Below are 15,869 nucleotides of genomic sequence, written 5' to 3'. Positions count from 1 at the left end.
CAGTTATTGATCGGAAACGGATTTTCTATGTTCAGGCCCCTTTGATCGAGTGTCCCAAAAATTATAGGGGTCATCTACTTGGCATGTCCAATCATCCTATGAAGTTCGAGGTTCTGGATCAAGTGGTTCTCAAGTTATTGATCGGAAATGGGCCCCTGTGACCTTGACCTTTGATGGAGTGACCCCAAAAAAAATAGGGGTCATCTACTCTATAAGCCCTATCACCCTATGGAGTTTGAAGGCTGTAGGTGAAAATGTTCTCAAGTTATTGATTGGACGGACGGACAGGGCAAAAATAATATGTCTCCCTTAGTTAAATTTAAGTTATTGTTAAACTATAATTTTCTCGTAGTTATCAATTTGATAATTACTTAAAGGAATAAGAAGAGATAATTACGAAATGTGTTACTATGTCCTCATTTTGATTGTGAAGCAGAAAAAACAGGTAAAATATCAGAAATCAATCATAGTGATTCAAAAATGCAAGTTAATGTTAAAACGGCACGATTACAGTTCAACAGTCTAAGCCACAAACGGCACAACCACAGTCCAACGGTTAACACTGTTAACGGCATGACCACAGCTCAACGCCACAAACGGCATGATGACAGTTCAACGGTCAGCGCCACAAACAGCATAGCCACAGTTCAACGGTCAGCACGACAAACGGCATGACCACATGTTCGACAGTCAACGCCACATACAGAACGACAACAAAGGGCAGCGCAAGAAAAGGCACGATGACAGATTAACGGTCAATGCCACAAACGGCATGACCACAGTTCAACGGTCAACACCACAGGCGGCATGACCACAGTTCAACGGTCAACGCCACAGACGGCACGACCACAGTTCAAGGGTCAACGCCACATGCAGCACGTCCACATTTCAACCCCCAATGCCACAAATGGCACCACAGTTCAACGGTTAGTGCCAAAAACGGCATGAACACATTTCAACTGTCAACACCACAACTGGCACGACCACAGCTCAACGGTCAACGCCACAGATGGCACGACCACAGTTCATGGGTCAACGCTACATGCAGCACGTCCACATTTCAACCCCAAATTCCACAAATGGAACCACAGTTCAACGGTCAGAGCCACAAACGGCACGAACACATTTCAACTGTCAACGCCACGAACAGCACGCCCACATTCTTACGGTCAACGCCACAAAACACACGACCACATGGCAACGCAAGAAAAGGCACGACGACAGTTCAACGGTCAATGCCACACCTGGCTTGGCCGCAGTAAACGGTCAGTGCCAAAAACGACATGACCACACTTCAACGGTCAACGCCACAAACAGCACGACCACAGCTTAACGGCCAATGCCACAGACGGTACGACAACAGTTCAACGGTCAATGCCACAGACGGTACGACCAAAGTTCAACGGTCAGTGCCACAACCGGCATGACCGCAGTAAACGGTTAATGCCACAAACGACATGACCACAGTTCAACGGTCAACGCCACAAACAGCACGACCACAGTTCAACGGTCAATGCTACAGACGGCACGACCACAGTTCAACGGTCAATGCCACAGACGGCACGACCAAAGTTCAACGGTCAGTGCCATAGACGGCACGACCACAGTTCAACGGTGAGTGCCACAGACGGCACGACCACAGTACAACGGTCAATGCCACAGACGGCACGGCAGCACAGGCTGTTACAGTGAGGCACAGGGAGGCGTACCTCCCTGTTTTTCTACCAAGATTATGAGAAAAAAAGGAAATGTTTTGAGGCAGCATCTTTTAAAGCATAACCGAGCTGAGGCACTATTATTTCATTTCTCCCATTTGTTTTTAATATCACGAATAATTAACACTATAGCATAAGAAAAACATGTTTGAAATTAAGCAAAAACGCACGAAATGGCACCCTCGGAAAAATATTTTCCCGGGCGAGTATGCCCACCGACCCCCCCCCTCCACTAGAAAGTGCCTTTCTATATTTTTACCTCTGGCTACAGGCCTGCCACAGTTCAACGGTCAGTGCCACAGATGGCACGACCACAGTTCAACGGCCAATGCCACAGACGGCACTACCACAGTTCAACAGTCAATGCCACAGACGGCACGACCACAGTTCAACACCCAATGCCACAGAAGGCACTACCACCGTTCAACGGTCAATGCCACAGACGGCACTACCACCGTTCAACGGTCAATTCCACAGACGGCACGACCACAATACAACGGTCAATGCCACAGACGACACGACCACAGTTCAACGGTCAATGCCACAGACGGCACGATCACAGTTCAACCCCAATGCCACAGACGGCACTACCACCGTTAAACGGTCAATGCCACAGACAGCACGACCACAGTTCAACCCCCAGTGCCACAGACGGCACGACCACAGTTCAACGGTCAATGCCACAGACAGCACGACCACAGTTCAACCACCAATGCCACAGACGGCACTACCACCGTTCAACGGAAATGAAAACTTGGCGCTAAAATGATAGATTTCTGTATAAGTTCTAAGCTAATATTAGATTTATAGAGATAAAATCAAAAATCTAAACACAACATTATATCGAAATATTCTTATCTTTTATCAAAGGAACGTTTGTTGCGACTCGCAATCCACAGTCAATTTTCCGTCACCACCTCTCGGCACAGAGTAAATTTGGTACCATAGCCGCATATCATTTTCCATCAAATAGACTAAATAAAGGTTAAAATTTACTAAAAATACAGAGATAAACAATTTCAAAATTTACACCCGTGAAGAATCTACATTGGTAACGTCATGACGATTCAAATACACACAACAAAGTTCGTGTTTAGTTTAATCATTTGTAGCGTGACGTTATGTTTTTCCATAGAATCCATTCTTTTTGATCAAGAAATATAAGGAAGGTATAGCAACTGTCTATATATTCGATCCCGCTTGTATTTGGTCATGGAGACACGAACCTTCAATGGATCCGTCTTGGAGGCACTGGCGCAGCCGAAGAATCCACTGGTACCACAGGACGTCACGTTCACAAGTACGCTATTTCCAAAGATCACTTTTCAAACGATCTGCTAAACCTGCTTTTGAAAGCTGACTAACGAAAATTATGTGAAGTTCAACACGTTCCTCTGTATGCCTGATTTCTGCACGCCTGATTCTACATCATCATCGGAGTTTTCGACGAATGTCAGCTATACGGACAACTTTGCTTCTATGCTTAATAGACTCATCAACGAATCTCAAAGCATTGTCCCGATTCCTTCAACTTGACAACCATCTCATTTCTCTATCTGCTAATGTAGAATTTTTAAAGACTATCATGGGTAGTATACACATTGCTCAAGAACCATAACTCAAGCTTTGATGCTACTCGTTTAAGATTATGGTGTACTGCTTTCACATAGCCATCTTAATAATTGGGGATATGGACAATAATCGGTTACTAGCACCTTGTGTGTCATTTTAAGGTCAGGTGTAATGAAAAATAAAATGTTAAGGTAGATTTCCCAGGAAGCACTGAGCACCCCAAACATAACTGATTAAATGACAATACCTTTAGCGGTAATTGGCACTTCTAAACCTACATATCCACGGTGGCTTACGTTATTGCCATCTTATGAATGTATTTTATTTGATATTGTCTGCGTCGTGTGTTGAGGTTCAATCGGTGGCAATAAAATTCAAGATGTACTGTTGCAGCCCACTGACTGTTAAGATTTATTCACTAGGCACTGCGACCATCGACAGAAATGATATCAGTCTTAGCAAATTTAGAAAAAAGGAGAATTTTGCATAAACTCATTCACAGTATGTTTAGCCTAATCGAGTAAGAACTTCTGGTAAAGTCGTTCCAAAATAGTAGCCTAACTGAATCACTTGTCTGTTTAGACTTTGCCTCTAAAGCAAAAAATTAATTAGATTTCCATACTTTTTATAGTCAGTTGTGCCTACTTGATTTTCATACGCTGATCTTCAGCAAAATAATTAAGTTATAAAAGGAGAAAATATACTGTGAAATTGTATTTGCCAGTTGTTCAGTTATAAGGTCATGAATGCTTGTAGAAGGAATGGAGTAATTGATTTTTCTCTTACTTGTTTAAGCGAGTAAATAATAGATGTATGAGAGAGAAAGAGAGAGATAATTATTTGTTTGGTTTCAGTTTGAAATGAAATTTCCATTGTAATGCTGTACAGAGGCGTAGAACCATTGTGACAAGCGAGGTCAATGGAGTAACTAAATAAATAGGTACACGCTGGAATATGGTATTGTTTACAGAATGCATTTATAAAACTTTGCTGATGAGAAAGTTAACTATTTTTTTTATTTATTTATTTCAGTCTCTTCCAATACATTACATATGCACATAAAGATTTTACAAAACATAAGATACATAGTACTGGCCATTCTTGAAATAGAATTATAAGAGACTTTTTATCATAAAGCCATATCAATGAGGAAAACCAAGACATGGACTCTCACACCACTAACTAACACAGCCAATGATAATTGTGTAAGATAAGTAATATTCTGATCAGACCAAACATAATTTATAATCACATAATTGCTAAACGTCATAGATCTGGTAATCCACTGAGCTTTAATTGTTAGGACATTATACAGACACAATGCTACAACAAATATTTACACAAAATCATCTTAAAAATCAGCTTACCACTGCTAACCTTTTTTATTAAAAAAAAAAACTGCAATAAAAAGTTATGACTTAATAAGATACTGAAGACTGTAAATCGGGCAGTAGTGCGCAAAATAAAAAATATTTTAAAAAACCAATTACCCTCCATGATCAGATCATGAGGGGACTGGTTAGCAATGATAATCTGCACTGTCATAAAAGAATACCTTTACATTATATAAGATTTAACTGAGTTAATACATATTTACATCGTAAAATTTGGTTTACTACTAAACAAGTCACATTTTCATACAAAGTAGTCCTCACATTACATACAAAAAAAAAAATGACCATTTGTAACATATACCTCCTCAATTATTGGTGAAAAAAGAATGTGTTACTACAGGCTTATGTATTAAGGAATGATTCCCATGAAATAAATCATGTTTCACCACTATTGCTTAATATATTGTACATGTCTATAAAATGAGGAAATGAGCTACGCCATGAGAAGACCAGCATCAAAGATATACACGCAAGAAAAGGTAACATCAATGTGCTTCTTGATCCACACCGCCTTTCAAACATTCGACAGTAAATGCGCACACCAGTGCAGATAAACCAAAGTAGACGGCCAAACCAGACACCTAGAACGTGACCAATCCAGTCCAAAAATATCCATCGCAGACCCTCCCATAGTAGCTCAATAAGAATTATAATTCTAGTTATTCCTTATACAACAGATTATTTCTAGTTTAAAAATATTATAACGGTTTGGCAGTGACATTAAGCATATTATCATTATTGCTGAGAGAACAAACACAAGTTTTTCCTGGTCAGAAAAATTATTAAAACCATTATCAATATCAGTTGCTTTGTAAACATTGTACTTCTTTGATCAATAAGCATTACAGTGTAAACAATACATGCATTTCATTCTCAAACTCCTTGCCTACATATTGGACATAGTCTTTGCTCCTCTGGTAAGTTTTCATATCTACCAGTCTCAAGTCTAATAGGGCAACGCCACATCTGAATTTTGCTCATGCTGATATTATGTTTCAAAGGTATTTTAAAAGGACTTAACATAGTTCTTGTTACATAGTCAAGTTTTGAACAGGCATAGGTCCTCAATTTATTCTACCTCTACCAGATGGACCAACTTCATTTTCTAAACTTTCTTTCCAAATTTCAAATATTTACCATAGATGCATTTTCAACTAAGTCATAAAATATCTAGACGATTCCTGTCACAATTTTCATAGTAATCTAGCAAATCCAGTATAAGACAAATGTAACTTAAACTTGAAACTGCCATAGTTACAATTTCTATTACTCTTATTACAGCATAGAGCAAAGATTCTATAATTGATTCTATTATTATCCATAGTCTTTATTCTAATAAATTGCTGGCCACAGATCTCCATTGTTTCACATGTGGGGGTTTCCATGAAAGTTCACCATAGAGAGCACTGTTTGGCGTGTACTTGCCCATACCCAAAAAGAACCGCATCGCTCGACTCTGCACCGCATTAACACAAAGAGTAGATTTAGTACCCCAAACTGCCATACTGTACTGTCATATAAACTTTTTGAAAGCATTAAAAGGGCACACCCCCTACAGACTTACATTTCGCAATCAGCAGACCAAGGCTCTACCGCACTCTGAGAAACACTTTTAGCAGTTATTCCAAAATCTAAATACTCATCCAATAGCAGTCCAGGTAAGTGTATTTCTTAATCACCTTTATATCATTGGTTCCACATGTGAAAGTATATGCAGTTCTGTGAACAGATCGTGGCCTAAAGTGTACAATATTACTTTTTAATGGTTAACAACCATATTATTTTGGTTACACCATTCATTTAAAATGTTAACATATATTGCAATCTTCTTCATTTCTGCTAGTAGGACTATATCATCCGCATACAAAAGAATACATAGTTTACTATTTTCTAAACTTATACCTTTATCTGCTTGCTTAAGTCTTACAGCAAGGTCATTAACATATAAATTAAACAACCTAGGTGACAACGAGCACCCTTGCCTAAGACCACATTGAACATTAAACCAGTCGGTACACAGACCGTTAATTCTCACACATGAAGTAACATTGCTATAGGAGAGATCGTGTTTGTATACAAATCCGGTGTATTTTCTATTTTTAGAACTGATAAGACAGTGATCGGGTGGGCAGAACCCGATCGTCCATGTTTTTTTTGTAAACAGTGATGTTTTTCTAACGGTCTAAACTTTTTTAAAACACAAATTACATAAATAATTTTTTGATCAATGGAAAGGTTATAAAACAAGCAATTTATTGATTATTTTTAATTGTTATTTCGAATAAAATGGATTAATTATGAACGCTTAACTTACACTGTTTTTCTAAAGGTTGTGAAAATCACTACGCCGCTTTAAAATTATATGTCATTTAAAACCGGTTATTATTTGAAAAAAGATATTTGGATACAAAAATATGAAGATCGTTAGTATTCAAATCTTTTTGAATTTTGAATATCCATAAAGAGCAAAAAAGTTATTAAAAATTAAAAATTCTGATTCAAACGCAAACGGTGTTAAAAACATTTGTTTTGCCAACCACCAGATAAACAGATGTTAACGCGTGACGTCACGGCGATCTCTCCTATATAAAGATTTCAGAGCAGTTAGAATCTTTCCATTTATACCTACATCTGGGTCGGATAATTTTAACCACAGAATACCTCTATCTATAAAATCGTAAGCCTTTTTAAAATCTATGAAGGCACAAAAGGTAGATTGTTTAGACTTTTTTCTTGTGTCAATAATATTTGTTAAGGAAGAAATATGATCGACTGTACTCCTTTGCTTACGAAAACCATTTTGTTCATCGACTAAAATATCATAATGCTCCGCCCAAGTAGCTAGTCTGGTATTCAAAATAGAACAATATATTTTGTACATCGAGCATGATAACGAAATACCTCTATAAGATAATGGGTCTCGAGGGTCAAGTGTACTACTTTTTGGTATAGAATTAATTATAATCTTACCCCATTCTGATGGTATAACCCCTGTGTTAAAACAAACATTATATAAAATATGTAAAAAGGAGACACATGTGTCATTTTTTAAAATATCCGCAGGCAAACTATCTATTCCACATGCTTTTCCACATTTAGCTTTCATAATAGCTGTTCTAACATCGAGAATAGAAATATCTCTATTTAATTCTGAACATCTAGCCCGACTTTCATCTGTTACTACGTCATTTGTTACATTATTACCATAATGCAAATTATTTGGTCTAGGCACAAAAAGATTTTTAAAATAATTTTTCCACTTACAAAGCACTGTTTCAATATTATTTGAAATAGACCCATCATCATTTACTACTTCAAACGGTATTGGTTTAGACCTGGAATGTGAAACACCTATTCTTCCTATGGACTTCCAAAAATCAGTGTTATTATTATCATAGTCCGATAACAATTCTTTTTGAAAAGACACCCAATAAGCTCTTTTACTCTTTTGGACTTCCCTATCAAAGACACGTCTGGCTGAGACAAATAATGACTTAAGGGTTTTCCTCCTTGTTCCATCTGTACATCTTAACCATTCACGCTCGGCCTCACACATTCTAGTCCATAGGCAGGAAAGATCATTGCTCCACCAAGGCTTTCCAACCTTTTTCTTTTTATTAGAACCATATAAGGGGCCTTTATTGTTTTGTATTGCAATTTATCAAACATTTCAGCTTTAATATTACAACATAAATCAGCATAGGCAGCATCAATATCATTTTGCAACCGTAAACTTTGCTCTTATTTAAAAACAGTATCGTGGACAGCATTTATAAAACTGTTTGAAGTCATAAAATTTTCTGGCAATTTTTTCACATCAAATTTTTCATAACTAGATGTGCTTATGTATGACTCTGTAACAGAATTCTTATCGATATTACAAACTTCTGAAAAATCGACCTTCCAAGACAAAACTGAATGGTCTGGCACGGACGACGGTGAGAACCCATTATGCAGCTGCAACTGTGATATTAACTCCGTACTTCTAATTACGGAAAATTCACTAAACATATACAGATAATCATGTGGAACAAGACAATAGTCCACTACGGCAGAACCTTTTGCTGAAATTGACGTGAAATCATTTTTCACACAATTACGCCCATTCAGTATACATGTATTACTATCAATTAAAAATTCTATCAGTTTATCTCCATAAGAATTACTTGTATTGTAAAATCTATGACATTTCTCAAAGGTAATTCATCTACACCAACTATAAAATCATCTATTTCCCCAACTCTACTGTTAAAATCCCTACAAATAAAATATGGTCCCTTATTTTGAAATGTATATATATCAGTTAATAGTTGATCATAAAATTCACACTCGTCAACCTGTCTACTGGAATTTTTGGGTGGCAAATAACAAACACAAATATGAAAAACAAAACATGTGTGTTTTTCAAAGAAACGAAGCCACAAAATACCATTATGACTGTTTTCAACCATCTCAATATCATAATAGTTACATAATTCTTCTTTAACTAAAAACCCAACACCCCCTGACCCAGTTCTAGCATTAATATGCAATAGTTTTCTGTTATTACCAAACCATTTGTAACCAGGTAAAATAATACATTGATCATGTTTCAGATGAGTCTCTGAATTTCTAAAACATCAAAATCTAAAAAATATAAACACTGTTCTCTTAAATAATAATTGTTACTATTTTCTAAGGTGCTCCAGCCATTAACGTTCCAAAACCCGATTTGCACCTATCTAGTGCCACCACGTCCTCTCCATGCATTTTGTCCACGATCATTTCCTGTATGACCCCGACTTCCTCTGTGACCTTGACCGCGATATGCCTGACCACGTCCGCGTCTGCCAGCACCTTCACGAAAATTACTATTTCCCTGTGATGTATCACGGGGAACGTTCCTATTTGTATTTGTATCACTGTTGTTGCCAGCTTGAGGATTACCATTAACACTTTGACCACGATGCTGAGCATTATTATTTGTACTGAAATTCTGATGCCTATTTGAATCATTATTAAAACTGATAACACGGTTTCCTCTTAGCGAAACTCTCCCTCGATTGTTTACAGCATTCACAAGTGTCCGCATGTTACCCGCTGTAAGGCGCTCCTCTGGTGTTTGATCAGCATGCATGTATACCTCCTTATACACAGTTTTGTTCAACTTCGATTTAGCTTTCAACACCCTGTTCCGTTCGATTTCAGTGTAAAATGTTGCTACCACCAGCCCTGGTACTAACGACTCAGTGTTCGTATTGGGAATACGTCGAACGGACTTAGTTTTCACATCTGGAATCTCTAGATGGTCCTTAATAATACTGTTCACTTTATCTGACAAATTTTCATTGACCGACTCAGGGAGTTTTCTCAAAATTACATTCACTTTTCTATCACTAGAATTTGGGTTCACAGTCTGAACTGTATCTGTCAATGAATTAACTTTTCCATTCAAAGTGTCTAGATCATTGGTCAAGTCTGCTCTGAGCGTATCAATGCGTTCATCTAAAGATTTTGAGATCTTCTTCATTTCAGTATTGACACGTTTGTCTAACACTTGTGCAAACTTATCTGTCAATTTATCAGTCAATTTTTTCTCCAAGTCTATTACCATTTTATCAATACGCTCCGTAACATTCTGAGTAACATTCTTAATCTCCACAGCCAGGCTGTCAATTTTCTGAATAATTACATCAAAACCACTAGAATCACATTCCCCTTGCTGCTTTGCTGGCGTTTTACCATATAACGCCCTTCGCGCATGTGCAATCACCCGCTCTGTGTCATTATGCTTTTATGAAGTTCGCTGCCGCTTACAACAGTAGATTATGCTTGCAATGATGCAATCTCATCGATTGTCTACATATATAATGAGCATAATAAAGTATTTATAGACTTGAAAATGCATGTCTGATCATCTATAATTTAAATGGTTATAATACTTTGCTTCTTTTTCCATTTTCATTTTAAGAAGTTGAGAAATGGGGATAAACGTAATAAAATTTTGATTTTCGTATTAAGGATGTACGAGCGTTTTTTTCAGGATATCCGCCATTTTGAAAAATGTTTCTTCAAATATTGCCTTCCAACAAATGTTTTGCCGAAAATTAATGCTAAATCATTAAAATATGGCTAATAAAGTACCATTTAAACAAATAGATTCTGCTCTTTGCGAAAAAAAAATTTTCACCCTTATTTTTGGCTGGCATTTGTCTAAAATTGACGTAAGTTTTACAATGGGATAGGGGTAGGTAATTTCAAATATCTACGAAAGTAGATCAGGTTTCGTTTTGATATTTTCCTGACTGATACATATAATGATAAGCTATAACTGAAATAAAAGTTTTCATGACAGCACTTTATTTTTTCTGGAAAATATAAATTAAATAAAAAAAGAACACAAAATATCAAAATTCACCAGTTTTTGACAGTTTTTTCTTAATAAATCTCTTAGATGCACGGTGACCCCTACTTTTTTTCTTTCCATTTTAAAGCATTTTTGTGCGTCATTAAAGCTGCAAAGTATTTTTAAAATCTTACCGTCAGAAATTTTTTTGTAGATCTAAATATATTTTTTTCCATTGTAAATAAAGTGGGTGGGGTAATTATGTCAAGGTGTAAAAATGAAAGAGATTTGTTTGTGACATTTATGCTTATATAATACTGACATCACCTTGTATTCATATTAACCTGTAAGACATGAAATCCCTATGGGATATCATATGTTTTATAAAGTAGATGCATTTTACAACCATTTTTTCAATTTTACAAAATTTCAGAAATTCTTAAACAGTGGGTGTAGAAAATGCCCTATAAAATTAAAACGAGTTCGGTGACCTATGTTTTTTCTTCTCTTGTTTGTCTTGAAAACTAATGTTCTGCAAGCTCACAGAGTATGAAAAAAATTCTTAACGTTAGAAAAAATTCGATCGTACATCCTTAAAAGGAAGTAATTCTAACTGTTTTCCTAAATCGTAGATGAAGGATGTATGGGTTTGAAAATCCACAATTTGCTCTCAGATATCTACAAATAGGCAAAGAAGTATAAATATATTATTTTTATAGCTCTTTGAAATAGGTAATATGTTAGTTTTTAACGTGGTAATTTCTAAAATAGTGGCACACGTCATCAACAGACAACGCCATACTTCTCCGAGAGGCGTGCGCTATCCGTTGTCCGTTTATCCGTCATAATAATTTTACTGTAAACGTATTAAAGACCCATTTCAGTAAGCAATCTTCATTATACGTAAACATATAGCATATTGTCACAAGTTCGGCTGAGTTCAATTATGTAAAAGAGTTTTGATTTTAATATTACACAGAACTGTTTTGTTTCTTGTAACCTTTTCCCTCCTAATGAGGACCGTGCACACCGTGCTAACGTTGGTTGCGGTCATCACTTATTTATACATTTTGCATTGAGATGATTTGCGTAATATTTCTTGCCATGTGGCACATTTTCCGCTTGATCCGCATACAATCTGGTCAGAGGAGTTGTCTTTATGAAATCTAGGTAAAGTTCACAACTTGGTCTTTTGCGTCAAAAACTATGTTCAAAGGGTAAAATCATAGAAAACCTTTATCAGCACTTAAGTTACTACTTTTTTCTACTTGACATGTATGTTACCTGGTCAAAATGTTTGAATTATAAATTCTAGGTCGATTCGAAACTGGGTCGTCTAGGATTAAAATTTAAAACGAATGGGCACTGATTCAGATTACAGAAAAACCGTGTTATTATAACACTTGACCTGTCCAAAATCTGGTCTTTATAAAATCCTGATCAGGTTCTAAACTTGATCATTTAGGGTTCATATTCCTTATATCAAATTTATAAAGCACCATTTTCATGGTAATTTACATAAATAGAGAAGTCCTCTTGTTTTTAAAACATCTGAAACACAAAGACAGGTGTCTGGTTTATAAAAATTTCGCAGTCATTCATGAGTTTGACTCTGTGTTGCCACACAAATACCTGGACTAGTTGGTATAGAAAAAGGAAAAAAGTGCACAATATACATTATTCCGAATGTATTGAATCAACGATGAGTCTGCTTTTCTGGGAAAGAATCAGGTCTGTTTTCATATTTGTCAAAGGGTTTCGAATCCGCTGCCCACAGGTTGAGTGGTCGGCTCTCTAATTTAGTCCTCACCTTCCGTCTATGAAATAATTATACTGTTTTCCACCAAACAAGAATCGTTAATTGCTGCAAAGCAATAAAGAGTATGCGAAATGATTTTATTTGCTTTTGGGAAATGAACAAATTAGTTTTTATTTCATTATTTGTCGGTTTGATTATATTTAATTCAAATCCGTAAAATAGGCAGTCATTATTCAATCAACATTTTGTGTGTCGAACAGTTTTGCATTAACACAGACACATTTTATTAGCTTAATGCGCAATTTTATAGTCTTTATGGTTGTGTTGATATTTTCCGAATGTCTGCAGTGCTATATAGTAAAAGGAGAACAATTCTAAAAATCTGTCGATTGCACATGCACTGAAAGTTGCATTGTACATTACAGATGTCACCACATATAGAAAACATGCTGTTTTGTAGAAATACAATTTTGAACTTGAAATTCAAAACATCTGTTTGAAGCTGCGTGTAATGACCCTCTTCAGATGCATCCTCAAGGATTATAAGTAAAAGACAGCAGTCGTTGAACACTGCAAGATGACAACTACCTCTCGACAATGTTGAAGTAAAAGTATTATTTATTATCCTTAAATTCAAAAGTTTCGATCACCACACCTAGACTTGTATTTTCATGTTTTATTCAGCATCATAAAATAATGTACAACTTATATTCAAAAAAAATCTTGCTCAAGATAAAATTCACAAACAAATCATGTAGCGGATCAAAAATCTAACATAGAGATGGTATCTTAAGTTTAAATTATGAAAAACAGTAAAAACCTAAGTTGAGTGCTGAGACCAAGTATAATACTAAAGTCTTGATTTGGTTTAAGATTCTCTGAAATTTCTTATTTAATTTCCATGTAGCCTAGTCCTACCTGTCAAGTCACTGATAAATATTTAATACAAGAAAATTATCTTACTTCGAAAAAGTTTTCCAATATATACATATTGTATGATATCAGGAATATGATGATGTTTTAAGTCCAATAAAATAAATTCAGATCCACCATTTAAACAGAATTTAGACATAAACCTACCTACCAAGTCACTGATAAATATTTAATACCCAATTAGTGCAAGAAGAATTGATCTGACTCCAAAATAGTTATCCAATACAGTCTACTACAATAATTTCAGATCCACTGTTTAAGCAGAAATTTAGACATAATATTATTTGTACCATATCACACATCTTATATATATATATATAAAAAAAAACAAGAAAAAAAAAACTCGTCAGTGTTTACCTTGAAAATTGACATTACAATGAAGTGACTCATCACTAAATTTTTAACCATTTAGTTAGTTCATTGTTCCTTTTGACTGATGTCGTACAGGTAAATAGACAAGTGCAAGGCAGGATTATTATTTTTTTGTGTCTTTTACTGACCTCTAGTACTATATTTATGTAATATGTATCCTTTCGTTGATTTAGGTCTTTTTTTTTCCAGCTTGCAGTTCATTCTGCTTTTCCACTCCTTTACCGCATGTAGTGTGATTATGCATTATGTATACTGAATACATTCTAAAAAAAATTTACTGAAATGACACATTGTTAAATGTCTTTTCACAATTTTCCGAATTTATATGCATCTCTTCAATGTTCGATAAGTCAACAGTTTCAGTAAGCTGACCACTATCACCTGTAACTAAGTCGTCGTAAAACCGACACATGCATTTGTCATAAGTTGTCACGACACCCCGTCTTGACCAGCATCGCTTGCATTCCTTATATGACCTTCGTGAACTACCAAGCAATGTCAGTTTCGCGCGCGCTGGAGAACCTTTTCCTTTTTCTGGTTTATGTGTTCCTTCGTCCAGTAGTTTTTTGTTTGACTCCGTTACTCCATCGACAACAAAATCTGTCAAAGTGTTTTCACTTATGTTCGAAAGAGAAAATGGCAGAAGGGCAAGGTTATTGACTGAAGAGTCGGTACAATTTGTCATTTGTTCGTTGTGAATTTGATGTAACAAAGCTTGTATAGCACCTAGACGTGACTTCTGTTCACATATTCGTCTCACGTCCTCGTAATTTTTCAAGAACGCTCGTGTTTCGTTGTCCACGTGATTTCGTCGGTGTTTCCTGCGGTTGTATAGTCCAAGGCCAAATACACCGAGTACAGCTATACTATAAACAAACACAACTGCCACCGTATACTGCATGGCCCCGTTCGCATCATCCTTTAAGGTGAGTGACGTCTGATTAGTAACGTCATGCGACGTCCGTTTATTGCAATCTGTGAAATTGATATGGACATTTCCATTGGATAATCCAACTCCAGCATTGCATAAATACATCCAAGTCCACAGAAATATTAAATCTGAGAGAAAATGAAAACAGCAATGTCTGATGTTACGGCAGTACTCCCAAACAAAATCACACTGTAAACAGTATATTGTCTATCTCATTCATTGATTCAGCTCGCTCTACAGCAAATTGAATATTTGATGACGCTACCATGTGAAATTGTAATTAAACACTGTCGCTGGTGTAATGAGCATGTCCGCACCAGTAATTGAACTAAATTGTTATTTATTTTGTAATTATTCCTCCATTGATCTGCTTACTACAAAATACAAAAGATTTATATCTGTCACGGAACATCCACACCATCCAATGTATTGGATTGGGTAACAGGAAATTTTATACATTTCACAATACTAGAGTAAAGTATTTGTAAATCAAAGTCCTGTAACGAAATAAGTTAGTCTGTGTCTGGAACAATGCCTGAGGGATACGTTAAATTTGGTTTTCCTCAATAACACATGCTGTTAAAGTCATCATTTGACCTAATTAAGTATATGTCGATTTGACTCTAGGCCAAACAAAAACAAAACGGTATATACGTACAAATGTAATAATATCTTTATACTTCATATTTTTCACTGAATTTATTCAACGGTTCACTTAGTAAATCTCGTTTCCTGCTTCGTACATTTGTCACGAGAAGTCAGTTCGTCTGTCTGTTTATTTGATGTGACTTTTAAAAGAAACTTTGTGACAACTGGAGGGCCAATATCGTCCCCCTCATCCAATTTGAACGTGGCGACGTAGTTGCAA

The 15,869-nt window shown here is 36.1% G+C and overlaps 1 protein-coding gene across 1 annotated transcript; it reads right to left on the bottom strand.

Moving 5' to 3' along the window:
* Positions 1–12,910: 12,910 nt before the first annotated feature.
* LOC123524494 (uncharacterized) lies at positions 12,911–15,459 on the bottom strand. Its single transcript, XM_045302743.2, has one exon. The coding sequence runs from the start codon at positions 15,104–15,106 to the stop codon at positions 14,345–14,347; it is 762 nt and encodes a 253-aa protein (XP_045158678.2). The 5' UTR covers positions 15,107–15,459; the 3' UTR covers positions 12,911–14,344.
* Positions 15,460–15,869: the final 410 nt, after the last annotated feature.

Source organism: Mercenaria mercenaria, chromosome 3, assembly GCF_021730395.1.
Source record: "Mercenaria mercenaria strain notata chromosome 3, MADL_Memer_1, whole genome shotgun sequence".
Classification (NCBI taxonomy): domain Eukaryota; kingdom Metazoa; phylum Mollusca; class Bivalvia; order Venerida; family Veneridae; genus Mercenaria; species Mercenaria mercenaria.
This window is presented reverse-complemented; position numbering and strand designations above follow the sequence as displayed.

Coding starts and splice junctions, on each gene's coding strand:
- LOC123524494 (XM_045302743.2), bottom strand. CDS start 15,106: ATGTATTTATGCAATGCTGGAGTTGGATTATCCAATGGAAATGTCCAT.